Source organism: Mustela nigripes, chromosome X, assembly GCF_022355385.1.
Source record: "Mustela nigripes isolate SB6536 chromosome X, MUSNIG.SB6536, whole genome shotgun sequence".
NCBI classification, from domain to species: Eukaryota; Metazoa; Chordata; class Mammalia; order Carnivora; family Mustelidae; genus Mustela; species Mustela nigripes.
This window is the reverse complement of record NC_081575.1, coordinates 98,540,516-98,559,655: the sequence shown is the minus strand read 5'-3', so window position 1 is coordinate 98,559,655 and position 19,140 is coordinate 98,540,516. Positions and strand designations below refer to the sequence as shown.

At 41.6% G+C, this 19,140-nt stretch overlaps 1 protein-coding gene across 1 annotated transcript in view; it reads right to left on the bottom strand.

The window, feature by feature from the left end:
• Positions 1-16,906: 16,906 nt before the first annotated feature.
• The window catches only part of TASL (TLR adaptor interacting with endolysosomal SLC15A4), a 21,023-nt gene continuing 18,789 nt past the window's right edge, over positions 16,907-19,140 (bottom strand). Inside the window, exon 2 of the mRNA XM_059384744.1 lies at positions 16,907-18,306. Within this exon, the coding sequence (XP_059240727.1) occupies positions 17,412-18,305 (894 nt within the window). The 5' untranslated portion in view covers position 18,306 and the 3' untranslated portion in view covers positions 16,907-17,411. The remainder of the gene's footprint in view (positions 18,307-19,140) is intronic.

Below are 19,140 nucleotides of genomic sequence, written 5' to 3'. Positions count from 1 at the left end.
GATCATGACCTGAGCCGAAGGCAGCGGCTTAACCCACTGAGCCACCCAGGCGCCCTAGAAGAGACTTTTAAAATCATGTAGTACCGTGTAAATTTTTCAAAATCAACACCACAAACACAACTCCCTGTTATCAAAGATCATTTGGAAAACATAGTCCCATTATCTGTTATATACGGTCACCTTGAATATTATGTATCCTTTCTTCCAGCCTACTTTCCTTGCAAAGGTGACTCATTTTATTCAAACATAGCTATAAGTCATACCAGAAATACAATGTTATGTCAGAAATTGCATTTAATATTTCAGAGCAATATTTTTCTATGCTATTACATAATCTTCACAAATGACATTCTGGATGGTTTTGCAAAATAATTCATCAACTGCTGTACCATGGACTGTTTAAGCATTCTTCATTCTTTAATTAATATTTAATTGACACATTAATTTTCATGATCATAAATTACACTGAAATTAATAATTTATTTAAAAATTGTCTTGCCTATGGAGGGTCACCTTACAATGACTCCTTCATTTTTATTAACTGGTATCTTCATCCTCACCTCACAAGATAAAGTAAAAATTAAGTTTTAGTCCAATCTGGTAAATTCCATGAAGTCTAATGATTTAGGCTTGAGTTTTATTCGGACGAGCCCAGATTTCAGATATCCTTTACATCTACTATTGTAGCTGGCCCTGGGGGAAGAAATGGAGTCCATAAGATGGCACTGATCAGAGCCTATCCCCGTATGTCCTGCTAGCTGCTGCTGCTGGAATTGGGGGCCGATGCCATCTGTGGCCTGTCTTCCTGACAACTTTGACTAATCTGACTTCCCAATGGTGCCTGAGACACCTCTGAAGTCTTGATATGTGTCAGCTTTCACTGCATAATAAAACCCCCTAAAATAGAGTGTTTTAAAACAACCATTTAGCTCCCTGTTCTGCTGGGCAGTCCTCTGTCGGGATTGGGCTCAAGGGATTTCAGCTGAGCTTACTTGTGCAGCTGTGGTCAGCTGCCAGATCAGCCAGGGGCCGGGTGGCCTCAGAAGTCCCCACTGTCATGGTAGGCAGAGGCTATGAGGGATGACTAGTCCCAGGTCCCTTGTTATGCAGCAGGCTAGCCCAGACCATTTCATGTGACAACCAAGCTCCAAAAGCAGAAGAGGGCAAACTCCATTGCACAACTGCTTTCCAAGCTAATGTTTACATAATGTTTGCACACATCCCGCTGGTAAAGCAAGTATAAGAACATACTATCGAAGGTCATGGCAGTGGGGAAGAAATATTTTGTGGCCATTTTTAAAACCTACGACACACAGTGATTGTTATTAAATTACAGACTCAAGAGCCATAGCAACCCACTCTCCCATGCTACCCAGTTAGACTCCAGGCAACCCACTGGGGACATGCAGAAATTTCCCAGCACCATTTAAGAACCAAGGACAGCTTTGAACTACTAGCTCTAGTTCTCTCTTTCTTATCACTCCATTGGCCCTTGTTTCTGGGGCAAATGGGAAAACAGGATTCATGGATGAATTTTGCACAAAATGTGTATTAAACTATGTTAGGTAGATATTCTGTTTTTATAAAAAAAAAAAAAAAAAGATTTGTGGATGGAACTAGAGGGTATCATGCTTAGGGAAATAAGTCAATCGGAGAAAGACAACTATCATATGATCTCCCTGATATGAGGAAGTGGAGATGCAACATGGGGGCTTAAGTGGGTACGAGAAGAATAAATGAAACAAGATGCAATTGGGAGGGAGACAAACCATAAGTGACTCTTAATCTCACAAAACAAACTGAGGGTTGCTGGGGGGAGGGGGTTTGGGAGAAGGGGGTGGGATTATGGACATTGGGGAGGGTATGTGCTTTGGTGAGTGCTGTGAATTGTGTAAACCTGGCGATTCACAGACCTGTACCCCTGGGGCTAATAATACATTATATGTTTATAAAAATTTTATTTAAAAAGGCAAAAAAAAAAGATTTATTTATTTGAGAAAGAAAACACAAACAGGGAGAGCTGCAGAGGACGAGGGAGAAACAGATTCCCTGGCAAGTGTGGAGCCTGATGCAGGACTCAATCCCAGGATCCCCAGATCATTACCTGAGCCAAAGGCAGATGCTTAACTGACTGAGACACCCAGATGCTTCAAAATACATTAGGCAGACATTCTAAAAGGACCAAAGGATGGAAATAGATGTTATACTCTCAAAATCAAAGTATGAAGAGTTAATACAGTCTGAGAAAATAAAACATACAACCCTATCCACAGACCCATGACTGAGATCTTTGACACAGGGTGCCAGAAAATCCACCCAGCTGAACATCAAATGCCTCAGTCTGGTACTTTACAGATAATCAACTCTTCCCACATGCAACCATTAACTCATGTTGATGCCTCCAGGTTCATTGCTAAGATGCTCAAGAAACTGGGTCACATGCAGAACTCTAGAGGCAGGGAAATCTGAGACATGTTGTTTTTAAACTTCCAGCTTTGCCTGTACATGGAAGTAAGCTAGAAGGTGGTCGCAATGGATGCAGAGAACTCTACTCGGCAGTATCTATCCTAGCATCCTATCCTAAACTCCAAGATTAGAGAAGGGAGATTAGGATGCATAACTGACCACCTGCTCTCTCTCTCTCTATCCATCTCTGCTACCCTTCCTATGATCCTTAGTGATGAATGGGCCAATTGGGGGTTGGATTCCTGAGAACCGTACCCCATGGCAAGGATTCCTGTGCATTTGATTTACGAAGGAAGTGCTCTTGCGATAAACAGGTGGACAAAGGGGGCGGGGGAACATCAGGATAAAGAGGTTGGAAAAGGCAAGCAAGGTTGCATTTGCAGGCAAAATCCATGGGAAGACAGCCGCAGCCCGATACCAAGGGACAACTCTGCAGTGTAGTGCCTGGGAGTGGGTCCCAGTTAGAGACAGGGGGGCTAGGCTTTCACATTAGTGCATCCTTCAGCTGCTGTTGGCTGAGGATTGTGTCTTATTCTATTTGGCTGCTATAACAAAAATACCACAGACCGGGTGGTTTACACAATGAACATGTATTCCTCACAGTTCGGGAGGCTGCGAAGTCACAGATGAAGGTGCCAGCAGATGTGTTGTCTGGCGAGGGCCTACTTCCTGGTTCACAGGAGGCCATCTTCTCTCTGTGTCCTCACATGGCAGAAAGAACAAGAACACTCCCTGGAGTCTTTTTTTTTTTTTTTTAAGATTTTATTTATTTATTTATTTGACGGACAGAGATCACAAGTAGGCAGAGAGGCAGACGGGGTGGATGGGAGCAGGCTCCCCGCTGAGCAGAGAGCTCGATGTGGGGCTTGATCCCAGGACTCTGGGACCATGACCTGAGCCGAAGGCAGAAGCTTTAACCCACTGAGCCACCCAGGTGCCCCCGGGATCTTTTTCATAAGGGCAGTAATCCCATCATGAGGGCCCCTACCCTCATGACCCTGTCACCTCCCAGACATCCTACCTCCTAATAATATCACCTCAGGATGTCAACAAATGAATTTGGCATATGGGGAATGACACACACATTCAGTCCATTCAGGCCACCCCAGAGGTACATAAACATCTAAGAGGTTCTAGGCCTCTGCATCTGTGGGCAGAGCTGACTTCAAGAGTCCAATGTCAGGCCTCCAACTGACAGGCAGGAAGGAGGCTAAAAGCTAAACACATCAAAGCTAAAAGGATCACTGGAGATCTCAAGGAAGCAGGGGACAGCGTCCACTATGGCGTTTCTTTTTATAATCACTATCACGCAGTCCGCTGTGTCTGGATTTCATTATATGTGATGGTATACTGGCTTGGCATTCAAGATGCATTTGACCCTCCTTCTGTTCTGTAGTGGCTAGAATGCAAAAACATATTTCCCAGGCTTCTTTGAGATTAGAATTCCGAGTGTGAGTTCAAATTGGGCCATGAGATACATCCATCCAAAACTTAGGAAGTGGAAGCATGGGGTGCCTGGGTGGCACATTCAATTAGGCCTCAGACTCTTGGTTTCAGCTCAGTTCATGATCTCAGGGTTGTGAGATCGAGCCCTGAATCAGGCTCTCCACTCAGCTCAGCATCTGCTTGAGACTCTCTCCCTCTCCTTCTGCCCCTCCCCACTCAATTTCTAAAATAAATAAATAAATTGTAAAAAATCAAAAGAAAGTAGAAGCAAGACAGAGGCTGAGATTGTGCTATTGTACCATGTCTGGTGGCAAGCATGGTTGTGTAGGCATGTGGTTTACTGTGACAGCTTAGCAGCCTCAGGACCCAGCCACGATGCAGAGAGACAGGATACAGGGCATTCATTTTGCCTGAGTGGATGGTCACAGCAGGAATGATGCAACTCTGGAGCTTACAGGAGCACTTTCTAGATCCTGACTGTGGCAATAATCACAGTTCTGGAGCCAGAGGCCTCATGACCATGTAAGAGGTAGTATCTGTCTAGATGGCCAGGTTTTGTGGTGAGTCTGTGAAGGATTGTTCGTGAAGGCTCATGTAAGAAGCCTTTTCCCCAACCCTTTCAACAATTCTGTAACTCCTTCCTGCTTGAACTAGTTCAAGTGCAGCCTGTGCTGTGTGAATGAACCCTGACCTAAATAATACGCTAATAGGAACTGCAAGAATTTTGAATTTTTTTCTCTTAAAAAAATATATCGATGTGTTTTTCTTTCTTGTATTTGAATGGTGTGATTTTTACTTCAGTTGGCCTAATGATGATCAAACCAACTGAAAATTTTTCTCGACTCAAAAATTCTATTTTAGGAGTCAAAACTTAAGGACTGGATTTTTTTTTTTAGTCTCTGCATTTCTGCTGTAACAGCTTTGGCTCTCCATCCCCTTCCTTATGCATAGAAAAACACATCAAACCAGCTTAAAAAGTCAGATACATCTATACAAAAATTTAAACTACAATGATACATTTTTAAGTAGTATCTCTGTTATATATAGATATAGATATAGATTTATATTTATATTTATATTTATATTTAGAACTATTTCTTCAGGGTACATTTCCAGAAACAAAATTGCATCATCAACATTTTTCACTCTGAACAATTATTTCATATCATTTCCTAAAGTTTTGCACCAATGTATTTTCCTTCCACGATGTAAGATTCCTTTCAAGCATTCGTCTGTTGCACACTTCCCCAAAATAAGAAACCTGACAAAGCCTTTATTTTTTTTCCTAATCTGATAAATGATGGTCTGTTATTATTGCCTCAGTTTGCATTTTTGGTCACTGAGCTCCTCTAACCTTTTACAGTATTTATTCAACTAAATGTATTTCCACTTGTTAATGGAGTCTTTAAAGCCTGAGAAACTTTTGTATGTAGAAAATCACCTCAACTTGGACTTGGCCTTAATGTTCAGTTCATCAAGCATATATGTCTAGTGAAAAAAAAAGTAGGCAAGTCATTTTTTCTAAAACACATAGAGATTAAATGCTGACCTAATTAAGTTTTCCCAAATGGTTAAAGTCTTCATAAGAAATTTGGTATGACTAATTCTTTCAAGCACTTTAAATACCTTACAGCAGTTTGAATATTTCCAACACTCTCAACAGCAGGGAGACCATGAACAAATACAGTGATTATAAAACTCATTCAGAAAAAATAACTTCAACTTCTAGCTTCAGTATCAACCAAGCTGCTGAACTAGAACACCTGGCTCCCTCAACCAAGATCGCTCTCCAAGAGAGAATATCAAGGTCTAGAGAAGAGTCTAAGTAACTGTTCAGAGGTTCAGATCCCCAGTATGGGGTTTCTCAGCAGTTAGGGCAGTGCGCTGAGAATGGGAGGAAGATAGGTGTGGCTGACCGGTCCCCAGCCCTCCCCTTTCTGCTTCACCCCCAGCCTGTGGGGCTGGTGCATTCTCCAGATGTTGTACAGTTGCAGGGGACAGAGTTATGGAGGGGAAAGCTTCATAGTGAAGCAACAGCATGGTGGGGTGGGGAGTGATTTAATGTGGGGAGTTTATCCCCCCCAACCCAGTGACTTTCTGAACTCATTTGACTGAACACAGACTGAGGTCTAGCCTCTGATCCTTTCCCTGTAGCCACTGCTGAAAAAAGTAGCCCGTATTGCAAGAAACATGAGTCACAGGCCAGGATATCTTCCTCTGAAGATCAGGATGATTTCACGGAAACAGATGATTTCCAAAGACTCCATCTTAAGCAGAAAATAAATATTACAACACAAAGAACAATTGTTTTAAAATTCAGAATAAGGGGCACCTGGGTGTCTCAGGGACTTAAAGCCTCTGCCTTCAGCTCAGGTCATGATCCCAGGGTCCTGGGATCAAGCCCTGCATTGGGCTCTCTGCTCAGCAGGGAGCCTGCTTCCTCCTCTCTCTCTGCCTGCCTCTCTGCCTACTTGTGATGTATGTCTGTCAAATAAGTAAATAAAATCTTTAAAGAAAATAAAATTCAGAATAAGAAACATAATGCAAAATATCTTCTTTATAAGAGCCACTTATAAAGCATCAAAGACATACAGAGGTTAAAAAAATAAATTAAAAAAAAGACATACAGAGGTTGAAAGTAGATGGAAGCAGTTATCTTAGGCATATGCTAACCAAAAGAAACCTTATAAGATGGCAGGGGTAGGGGGAGAAACCTAGTGTCTATCTTAGTATCAGACAAATAGATTTTTAAAAACAAAGCACTCTTAGGGTCAGGAAAGGCTAGTATGCAATGATAAAGATTAATTTTGCTAAAAAGATAACACACACAAAACAGACAATCATATCAAGAAATGGGCAGAAGATATGAACAGACACTTCTCCAATGAAGACATAAAAATGGCTATTAGACACATGAAAAAATGTTCATCATCACTAGCCATCAGGGAGATTCAAATTAAAACCACATTAAGATACCAACTTACGGGAGGCCTGGGTGGCTCAGTTGGTTAAGCAGCTGCCTTCGGCTCAGGTCATGATCCCAGCGTCCTGGGATCGAGTCCCACGTCGGGCTCCTTGCTTGGCAGGGAGCCTGCTTCTCCCTCTGCCTCTGCCTGTGCTCTCTCTCCACCCCCCCTCTCTGATAAATAAATAAAATCTTTAAAAAAAAAAAAAGATACCAACTTACACCACTTAGAATGGCCAAAATTAGCAAGACAGGAAACAACATGTGTTGGAGGGGATGTGGAGAAAGGGGAACCCTCTTACACTGTTGGTGGGAATGCAAGTTGGTCCAGCCACTTTGGAGAACAGTGTGGAGATTCCTCAAGAAATTAAAAATAGAGCTTCCCTATGACCCTGCAATTGCACTACTGGGTATTTACCCCAAAGATACAGATGTAGTGAAAATAAGGGCCATCTGTACCCCAATGTTTATAGCAGCAATGGCCATGGTCACCAAACTGTGGAAAGAACCAAGATGCCCTTCAACGGACAAATGGATAAGGAAGATGTGGTCCATATACACTATGGAATATTATGCCTCCATCAGAAAGGATGAATACCCAACTCCTGTAGCAACATGGACGGGACTGGAAGAGATTATGCTGAGTGAAATAAGTCAAGCAGAGAGAGTTAATTATCATATGGTTTCACTTATTTGTGGAGCATAACAAATAGCATGGAGGACAAGGGGAGTTAGAGAGGAGAAGGGAGTTGAGGGAAATTGGAAGGGGAGATGAACCATGAGAAACTATGGACTCTGAAAAACAATCTGAGGGTTTTGAAGGGGTGGGGGAACCAGGTGGTGGGTATTGGAGAGGGCATGGATTGCATGGAGCATTGGGGGTGGTGCAAAAATAATGAATACTGTTATGCTGAAAATAAATTTTAAAAATTAATAAAAACAGTTTTAAAAAGATAATAAAATTCCAATGATGGATGAATCTAACAAAATAACCTCAAAATATGTAGGGTTAAAATTAATAGAATTACAAGAACAAAAAGGAGAAATTGATACCATAATGGTGGGAAATTTAAATACAGCTCTTTCAATTATCCATAGATTAGGGAGAAAATATTCAGCAAGGGGATCAAAGATCTTAGCAACACAATGAAGAATTTTGATCTAATTGGCCTGTAGAGATTTGTATATCCAAGAGCTTGGAAATATATGTTCTTCTTAATAACATATTTTGTAAATAAGGCAGTTAAAAAATTGGGTCATGTACTGGGTCACCAAATGAACCTTACCAGTTTCCAAAGCCTAAGTACCTTGCAGACTATTTTCTCTGACCATAAGTCAATTAAATTAGAAAGACTACAAAGCAAGTCACTAACAAATCTATTCACTATTGGGAGTCAGTGCCCCATGGGTCTCATATTTCTGCAAGTCTTCAAGGAGAGGCACTGCCTCGCTTTTTGCTGGGCTATCTTTTCAAGGATGTGAGTATAGAACAAAGGCTTGGTAGACAGATACAGGGTCTTCCTCCCCTCTACAGTATAAAAGATTTGTGTTCCTTAAACTTGGAGTTCCTCTCCTGCAACAGAACTCACTGCAAATCTAGGTACTACCTGGCTCCTTTTGCATTACCCTGGAGCAGCTGGAGTTTGGGGACCCCACCTATGAAAGCTGATATACTAGCTATGGCTCATGCTGTGTGAAACAACAGCCTTTGTCTCTTTATCCCTCTCAGTCTCTTTCTGGTTTTTTTTTTTGTATGGTTTTACTCTTTAAAAAATTTTTTATTGTGTTTTATTAGTCACCATACAGTACGTCTTTAGTTTTTGATGTAGTATTCCATGATTCATTTTTTGCGTCTAACACCTAGTGTTCCATACAATCTGTGCCCTCCTTAATACCCATCACTAGGCTCACCTATCCCTTTACCCCCGCCTCCCAAAACCCTCAGTTTGTATTCTGGAGTCCATAGTCTCTCATGGTTCATCTCCCTCTCTGATTTCCCCCCTTCATTTTTCCCTTCCTTCTCCTAATGTCCTCCATGCTATTCCTTATGTTCCAAAACCACAGTGAGATACCACCTCACATCAGTTAGAATGGCAAAAATTGACAAGGCAGGAAACTACAAATGTTGGAGAGGATGCAGAGCAAGGGGAACCCTCTTACACTACTGGTGGGAATGCAAGTTGGTGCAGCCACTTTGGAAAACTGTATGAAGGTTCCTCAAAAAATTAAAAACAGAGCTACTGTTATGCTGAAAATAGGTTGCTCGATCAGTTAAGTTTCTGACTCTTGATTTCAGTCCCGGTCATCTCAGAGTGGTGAGATGGAGCCCTGGATCTCTGCCCTGGCTGAGCATGGAGTCTGTTTCAGACTCTCTCTCCCTCTGCCCCTTCCCTTCCTCTGCTCACACTCTTGCTCTCTCAAAAGAAAAGGAAGAAAGAAAAATGAAAAGAAAAAGAAAGGAAGGAAGGAAAGAAAGGAAGGGAGGAAAGAAAAGAAAAGGAAAGAAAGAAAGACTAAAGGAAGAAAGAAAAGAAGGCAGGAAGAGAAAGAGGGAAGTTCCCTATCCACTGCATCCTCCTCAAAGCTTCTGTCCACTGGACAAGCACTGAACCTAACTTCTCGGTGGTCCCTCTCATAATGCTGTTACTTCAGAGTTGGGGGTTTCTATCTTTAGGTTGTTCCTTCCTAGGACAGGGCAGAGGATTTGAGGTCTCATTACTAGAAGTTCAACTTTGTCACAAACACAGGTGTGTAATAAGTAACACTTTCTCTGAATCCGAACCTCCATTTTCCCATAGGGGCAGAAAATATCACCTCAGTCATTGCTGGCTTCTTCAGTCCTTCTCAGGGTTGTTCCCCAGTCCTGGCATGTTGTACAATGCCAAGGAATGATGGAGGCTAAAGTGGGAGTTCGTAACCTTCAAGTCGTAGGCTATTCGTCATCCGTGGACAAAGGTTATCACAGGTCAGTGGCAAGAGGCCACTGTCTCATCTGCATGAGTCCTTTGGGTCCACAGTGTCCCTTACAGATAGAATCCAGGAATTAGGGTGCCTGGATGGCTCAGTCGGTTAAGTGTCTGCCTTTGGCTCAGGTCATTATCTCGGGCTCCTGAGATCCAGCCCCAAGTGGGGCTCCCTGCTTCTTCCTTTCCTTCTGCCTCTCCCCCTTCTTGTGCACACTCTCTCTCTCTCTCTCTCTCTCTCTCTCTCAAATAAATCAATAAAATCTTTAAAAAAATAAAAATTAAAAATTAGAAAAAGGACCCAGGAATCATTTTCAGGGCTTACTATAGTCCTATCTGCCACAAAAATCGTCATCTTTCAAGCCTCGCCACCTCCCGAGACATGTGTGTGTTTGGAATTGGGGAGCCAACAAGGCTATCAGAAAGCCAATTCAGGTTCCTGACTTTCTACAGCCCAAAGTCTACTTTTTCTTCTTCCTCCAGCTGAGTTTTATCCTGCTTAAGAAAATAGTCTGATAAAGCAAACATTCTTTAGACTAGACCATACTGACAGTACAAAATATCTTTTTTAAAAAGTTATTTTTTATTTTCAGCATAACAGTATCATTATTTTTGCACCACACCCAGTGCTCCATGCAATCCGTGCCCTCTCCAATACCCACCACCTGGTTCCCCAACCTCACACCCCCCGCCCCTTCAAAACCCTCAGATTATTATTCAGAGTCCATAGTCTCCCATGGTTCACCTCCCCTTCCAATTTCCCCCAACTTCTGATTTATACTTTTTAATGTAAGCTCACTCTACACCCAAGGTGGTGCTTGAACTCACTACCCTGAGACTGAGAGTCATGCTGTCTACTGACGGAGCCAGCATGGTGCCCCAGCACAAAATATCTTTTTAAAAAATATTTATTTATTTATTTGTTTGTTTGTTTGTTTTGAAAGAGCTAAGTGGAGAGAGGGAGAGGGAGAAAGAAAGTTCAGCAGACTCTGTATTCCACAGGGAGCCAGCAATGAGGGGCTCAATCACATGACCATGAAATCACCACCTGAACGGAAGCCAAGAGTCTGACACTTAACTGCACCGCATAGGAGCCCCCAAAATATCTAACTCACCTTGTAATTTAAGCTGAAATACTCACCCTGAAACTTCACTTTTGCCTCTGTTTTTCAAGAGGAAATAAAATGAATTATATCCTGCAAACAAAAATTTGTATAAACCTATCAGACACATGAAAAAATGTTCATCATCACTAGCCATCAGGGAAATTCAAATTAAAACCACATTGAGATGCCACCTTACACCAGTTAGAATGGCCAAAATTAGCAAGACAGGAAACAACGTGTGTTGGAGAGGATGTGGAGAAAGGGGAACCCTCTTCCACTGTTGGTGGGAATGCAAGTTGGTGCAGCCACTTTGGAAAACAGTGTGGAGATTCCTTAAATTAACTGTGGAAAGAACCAAGATGCCCTTCAACTGATGAATGGATAAGGAAGATCTGGTCCATATACACTATGGAGTATTATGCCTCCATCAGAAAGGACGAATACCCAACTTTTGTAGCAACATGGATGGGACTGGAAGAGATTATGTTGAGTGAAATAAGTCAAGCAGAGAGAGTCAATTATCATATGGTTTCACTTATTTGTGGAGCATAACAAATAGCATGGAGGACATGGGGAGATGGAGAGGAGAAGGGAGTTGAGGGAAATTGGAAGGGGAGGTGAACCATGAGAGACTATGGACTCTGAAAAACAATTGGGGGTTGTGAAGGGGCGGGGGTGGGAGATCAGGGGAGCCAGGTGGTGGGTATTGGAGAGGGCATGGATTGCATGGAGCACTGGGTGTGGTGCATAAACAATGAATTCTGTTACACTGAAAAGAAATAAATAAAAAAAATTTGTATAAACCAGTTATACTTTTTTCAATCTTCCTAAAGCCCCAAAGTTAGTAAATCACAAAAACAACTTTTTTTAAGATTTTATTTATATATTTGACAGAGATCACAAGTAGGCAGAGAGGCAGGCAGGGGGGGTGGGAGGGAGTAGGCTCCCTGCTGAGCAGGGAGCCGGATTTGGGGCTCCATCCCAGGACCCTGGGATCATGACCTGAGCTGAAGACAGAGGCTTTAACCCACTGAGCCATCCAGGTGCCCCAATCATAAAAACAACTTTAACAAGTATTCCCTGAAGGTCTCTAATGAGATGTTGAGAGAATCTCTACCTGAGAGACTTTCTTTTCACCATTGGAGCCGTTCCCAGCAAGACATTGGGCACCGGAAGACAGAAATAAGTGCTGTGAGAAGGAGGGGAGAGGTTTCAGTACAAAATGTGCCTTAGCCAGACATCATACCAACTGAGATTAAGACCAAATCAAGGTCAAAGCCAGACTTGATTACTCAAGTCCATACTGAAGGTACCCTATCCTTACCCCTTTCCTGCTTCTCACTGTGCTTAGTAGAGAAGGTTCTAGTCATAGCCCTCTAATAGGGGCTGAGGGTGAAAAAGTAAGAAAATCAATAAAGCAAGATATGGGCAAGTACCACAGATGTTGAATTGGAATAAATTGAAAGGAAAATTATTCAACATATCTTAAGTAGTCATTGCCCATGTCTTACCACAGTAGTGTGCATTGCTTGCTAGATTTTGCACCATGTAAATAAGCTCTTTAAACAGGGACTGTGTCAACCTCATGTTCGTATAATAGTTCTTGCTGAATAAATATTAGTTGGACTTCTTTGAATTTAAAGTGTGTAAATGAAAGTCTGGCGGGTGATTTTCAGAATGGATAAGTACAATATAAAAAGGCAAATAATCTAAATCATATTTCTTTTTTTTTTTTTAAAGATTTTATTTATTTGTCAGAGACAGAGGGAGAGAGAGTGAGCGAGCACAGGCAGACAGAGAGGCAGGCAGAGGCAGAGGGAGAAGCAGGCTCTCTGCCGAGCAAGGAGCCCGATGTGGGACTCGATCCCAGGACCCCGGGATCATGACCTGAGCCGAAGGCAGCTGCTCAACCAACTGAGCCACCCAGGCGTCCCCCTAAATCATATTTCTTGAATGTCAAACTTTAGGTTAACAGTTAAAACTCAGAGAGAGTGGGACGCCTGGGTGGCTCAGTTGGTTAAGCGGCTGCCTTCAGCTCACGTCATGATCCCAGCGTCCTGGGATCGAGTCCCACATCGGGCTCCTTGCTCAGGAGGAAGCCTGCTTCTCCCTCTCCCTCTGCCTCTGCCTGCCACTCTGTCTGCCTGTGCTCTCTCTCTCTCTCTGACAAAAAAAAAAAAAAAAAAAAAACCTCAGAGAGAGACCTTACTGTTAATACAATTTCCTGAGTCTATTGGCCCAATGTTCTACAACAGACAAAAATGTCCACAAAATACTGGACATTATCAAATAGTGTATGAGGAAGGAAGAGAAACTAACAGATTGTCCCCAGGCAAACATTACGAATCCACTAGTTTTAGAACTTCTACCTCTGTTACAGTGTCAGTGAAACAAACATAGATACAATATTTTATTCAAAGATAATGTGATCAGTGAACAGACAAATGAAAAACAAAAAAATACATGGAATCTCGATGAGCACTGAGCATTGTATGAGTGTTGATTTATTATATCATATACTTAAAACTAATATAACACTGTATGTTAATCATACTTCCATTTATAAAAAGTACATGGAGAAAAGCCCAGAAATAAATCCATTCAAAACGTTACCTGAATATTTGTAGATGAAGGACTTCAACTTTCTGCTTTCCTGTTATTCAAATTTTCTAGAATGAGCTGATACCATGTTTATAATGAATAAAAGAAACATGTTAAAAGAAAGATAAAAATAGAATTAGAATCCAGAAAAGGATGTCTAAAATGAGCATGAGAAAAAAATGGATTAATGTATATGGACAAATACGGGATGACAGCAGGCAGTAAAGGAAACCAACTATTTTACATATAAGCAAATATGGACTTATTTATCTTAAATAAAAATTAATAAGAAAGATAAATTTCTGAAAAGCAAGAGGGTAAAAAAAATGGTCCTTCTGTGGTAGGCAGAATCCTGCCCACGCCCCCACCTTACCCTGGCAAATATTCATATCTTGATTCCTGGAACCTGTGAATGTTCCTATACGAGGCAAAAGGAACTTAGCAGATGTGATTACTTGAAGAATCTTGAGATGAGCACATTAGCCTCAATTATCCAGGTGGGCCTAATAGGATCATAAGGGCCCTCATAAAAGGGAAATGAGGAGGAGGAGGGCAGAGTAGGCAAAGTCCTGTTGATGGCGGCGGTGCCTTTGATGCACAGCCAGGAGCTCCAGTGGTGTGTGGGTAGCTTCTAGAAGCTGTAAAGAGTAAGCAAGCTATTTCTCCCCTCTAACGTCCAGAAGGAACGCAGCCTTACCAACACCTCGATTTTAGCCCATTGGGAATAATTCTGGACTTTTGACCTCCATGACCCTAAGATAATAAGTGTGTCCTATTTTAAGTCCCTAATTTTGTGTCTATTTGGTACATTAGCCATAGCAAACTAACATACTGCTGTGCGTGCATTCATGCAGCTCCCAGTGTAGCCATGGACTCAGAACTCCCTGTGGCATCACACTGACGTCTTTGCATGAAACCCCTCCCCTATCCGTCTACCCAAATCCTATCTTGCTCTTCAAAAGTCAATTAAACCATCACTTTCTTTGGCATCTGCCCTGGGCTCCCCAACTGTCCACCATCTCCTAACCCACCTACTTTTAGCCCATGTCATACTTGAGCTGAAATCATTGATTACTGTGTTTCTGTTTGTGCCACTTTGCCAAGTTGCTGCCTAATAAGGGACTTTGTCACTTGTCACCTAGCTATTTGCTAGGCCTCCCCAACAATCTAGTAAGCTGGCAGAGAACAGGGCCTACTCCCCTGTGTGTGTGTGCATGCACACACGTGTCTTCCCTATGCTTCATGCACAGTGCTCCAAACACCCAAAATAGCATTAAAGTAAGGCTCACTGGAAAAGAGAAACCACTCTCTTTTGTAATGAGTTATTTCTTAGTGAATAAGTTTAAAGAAAAATATTCATGATATTTTATTATAATGTACTTTATTATGCTAACATGTTAAATTAAGTTCATTTATTCAGTTATTTTTCTCCTTGAGGAGGAACTCGCAATAGCTTTTGATTCTAATCAGAATTACTGGTTTTCATACTGATGGTTTTTCACTTCGACCACCAGATGCAGTATCAAACACAGCCAAATATATCCATTTGACATACATTAGCTGGGTTCCTACTATGTATAAATAGTGTTTAAGACCTGGAAAAACGAACAAATCAAAGCTTATGTTCTTGGGTGGGGGTGAAGATCTGCAAATATTATCCAGCAAAACAATGAAGAAAACGTAGTGGTGAAGTGAATGAGTTCTTTTCCTTCAGAGAGTAAATCCAGTCTTTAATGAGGAAAAAGCATGGTGGTCAACAGGAGAGCAGGTGGTCGTACTTAAGGACCAGGACTTTGAATTTCAACAGAACTGAATTGGAATCCAGGTTCACCACCCACTCTTTCCCCTCCCACAGGTTATTTAACTACTCGCCCCTCCCCCCCAGCCAAGTGACCTCATGTCTGGGGACAAAAAAAGGGATAATAGGCATTTGCTCTCATAGGTGATGAGAATCCTGCAAAATAACTTGTGCAAAATACTTAACATGGTGCCAGACACATACCAAGCCATTAATAAAGAGTAGCTATTATTTCTATAAATTTAAAACAATAAAATATCTGATTAATCATTTCAAAACCAGATTTCCTTACTCAATATTACAAGTTGTAAAACATTAACTTATAAAAATAAATACTGAGAAAGGTAGAAGATGGTGCTTTGCTCCACCTGGATCACTGCTTCTGTATGAGGCGATCCGTCCCCCAGCCACTGCTTCCACTTGGAGAGTAGTGCCCTGAACACAACTGTATCAGCTCAAGTTATGCCCCCTTCTGGTCGAGCTGGAGAACCACAGCCAACCCTCTAATTGCAATGTGGATCCATTTTGAAGGGCTATGCCCGCTCCAGAGCTCCCTGAGATGGCCGGAGGTCTCTGGAAACCTGTTCTGTTTCCTCACTCCCCAGGAAGCTACCTCCCCAGACTTTCCCATGGGGAGCATGGTTGGCATCCTCTCTCTGTAAGAGGATAGTGCTTCAGGCCCATTAGTTCTCTGCCGCATTCATTCAACCTGCCATTTGTGTGTGAAAGCAGCCATTGACAGCACATAAATGAATGGATGTGGCTGAAGTAGAGTAAAGCCTGATTTTATGGACACTGAATTTGAGTATCTTAATTTCACCTGTCAAATACTTGTTTTTTCCCATTTTTGAATGGTAGAAGAAATTCTGAGCTCAGTGAGGTTCAAAAAGGATGTAACTAGACTTATTGTGATCATTTTGCCATAGATACAGTGACTCATGGTATACACCTGAAACTAATGTAATGTTACATGTCAGTTATATCATAATCTTAAAAATAAGCAGCAGGCTAGATAAGGCCAGTGTGCCATGTTTTGCCATCTTTTAAGCTAGAAGAATGGGGTAGAGCAGTGAGGTGTTCATGAAGCTACCATTCTAGTGCATATGAGTTGACAGAATTGGCTATGATGGGACCCTAGAGCTTGTAACCTTGTTCAGAGGATGCAGGAGACCCCTTCCTGGTTCCACAAGGGTCAAGAGAAAGTGGAGAAAAAAAATGAAAAGGAGGGAAATTAACATTCATAACTTCTTTAGGAACTTAGCACCACCAAGAAAATAATATATAGCAAAATAAAAGGAATGATTTTAATCGTGATGTGAGGGGTGCCTGGCCGGCTCAGTCAGCAGAGCACGAGAGTCTTAATCTCAGAGTTGTAAGTTCAAGCCCCTAACTGGGTAGAGAGATGACTTAAAAATATGATCTTAAAAAAAAAAAGAAAAATTCACCATATGATATTTTTCATTTAGAAAACTTCGTCTTCACTAGTAAACAGAACTAGGAGGTTAGAGTAGATGTAGCTAAGTAATCATTCAAAAAAACACAATTGCAATTTGCTAGTGTATGAATGTTTATAAAGAATATTTAATGATCTGATAAAGAATAGAGAAAAGAAATAGAATTTCACAACTATGGGAACTGGTCTTTCTACCCAAACACAGCACCCTTCTACAGTCCATTCTTCTCAAGGAATTTATTTACTCAACAAACATTAATTCTTGACCCTGAAACATTCGGCTTTTTGTTTTCCCATGTATATGTTCTTATTCGGCTTGGCTTCTTTTTAAACTTCTGTACTCCTTTAAATCATACCTTTTCTTTTTGGGTCATTTTTATTTTTGCTTTGTTGCTGTACAACCTTAGCTTTGAAATTAGTCCTTATGACTCCTCTTTCCACATGCCTTCATCGTGTGTAATGGTAAAGTTTCCTCTGAATTCACACTTGACTTCCATCCAACTTTTACTTCTCTAACTCTGGACTCCCCTTCACAGCCACCTCCTGCAAATTCTCAGAATCAATGAAGAAAGTGTTGTTTTAGCTCAAAGTATTTGAGAGAGCAGCATCCTCTCTATGGATTGACATTGCTATACTGAGAAATATGGAGACTAGGTGTGCTGATTTCACTTGATACCAACTGTAATAGACAGTTAATGACTATGTCCTTGGCTTTGGAGGTCTCCAGATTCTTCTCTCTAGACACTTGGAGACTGATTTGATCCACACTTGTCATGATGAGTTCAGACGCCAGGATCTGGGTGGGAGAACTGTCATGAAACTCGGTGTCCATGATGTACTGCTTATATAACTCAACCACCTTCTGCTCCAGGTACTCATTCAACACTGCATTTGACATGGGCTTCTGCATTTGCAGGCTGCTTTTCTCTTTGATGCTGGTTATTCTCCAGTAGGATGAGTACCGCTGGATAGGTTTCTGGGGAAAGTAGCTGGGCTGGGGGGAAATGGAATCCTCCATGGGCAAAGGAATCTCCGATGACTTCAGCAAGGGGCCATATTCAAAACTGCTCTGAGGGGGAAAATCTGTTGTCACTGAATTAATAGCCATCACCTGGTCCCCGGCAATATGTAAGTCATTGTAATTCTTGCAAATACTCTGGCAGGAGGGTGGAACCAAGTAGGTCTCTCGGCTGGAGTCTCTACATATTTCAACTGCAGCCACATTGGGACTTTCAAACACAGGATTGGGGTTCGTCTGCAGCATTGTGGCTCTCTGATTTCTACTGTGTTGGCTCTCTCTTGAATGCACTGAAGAAATAAACTTGTCCGAGGATTTGCAGCTCACATACCGACTTCGCACTTGGGTTTCATCCACAGAGCAGTAGGAATGAGTAGCAGATTTCGTCTCTTCTTCCCTCTCCTCAGCCACCTGCTCATTATAAGATGAACAGCTCCAGTGGATGTCCTTCTGGTAGGCAAGTCCACTGAGATACCCTTCGGACAGCATTCTAGAAAGAGAGTTGATAAGTAATAATGGAGGAAATGAAGACTGGAATGGTAAAAATGAGCAGTTGAACATGGCAGGGATGTCCATTATCACCACTGCAATTCAACATAGTAATAGAAGTCCTAGCCTCAGCAATCAGACAACAAAAAGAAATTAAAGGCATCCAAATCAGCAAAGAAGAAGTCAAACTCTCACTCTTTGCAGACAGTGTGATACTTTATGTGGAAACCCAAAGGACTCCACTCCAAATCTGCTAGAACTCACACAGGAATTCAGTAAAATGTCAGGATATAAAGTCAATGCACAGAAATCAGTTGCATTTCTATATACCAACAACAAGACTGAAGAAAGAGAAATTAAGGAGTCGATCCCATTTACAATTGCACCCAGAACCATAAGATACCTAGGAATAAACCCAACCAAAGAGGCAAAGAATCTGTACTCAGAAGACTATAAGGCACTCATGAAAGAAATGGAGGAAGACACAAATAAATGGAAAAATATTCCATGCTCATGGATTGGAAGAACAAATATTGTAAAAATGTCTATGTTATCTAAAGAAATCGACATGTTTAATGCAATCCCTATCAAAATATCATCAATTTTTTTCAAGGAAATGGAACAAATAATCCTAAAATTTATAGGGAACCAGAAAAGACCCTGAAGAGCCAGAGGAATGTTGAAAAAGAAAGCCAAAGTTGGTGGCATCAAAATTCCAGACTTCAAGCTCTATTAGAAAGCTGTTATCATCAAGGCAGTATGGTACTGGCACAAAAACAGACACATAGATCAATGGAACAGAATAGAAAGCCCATAAATAGACCCTCAACTCTAT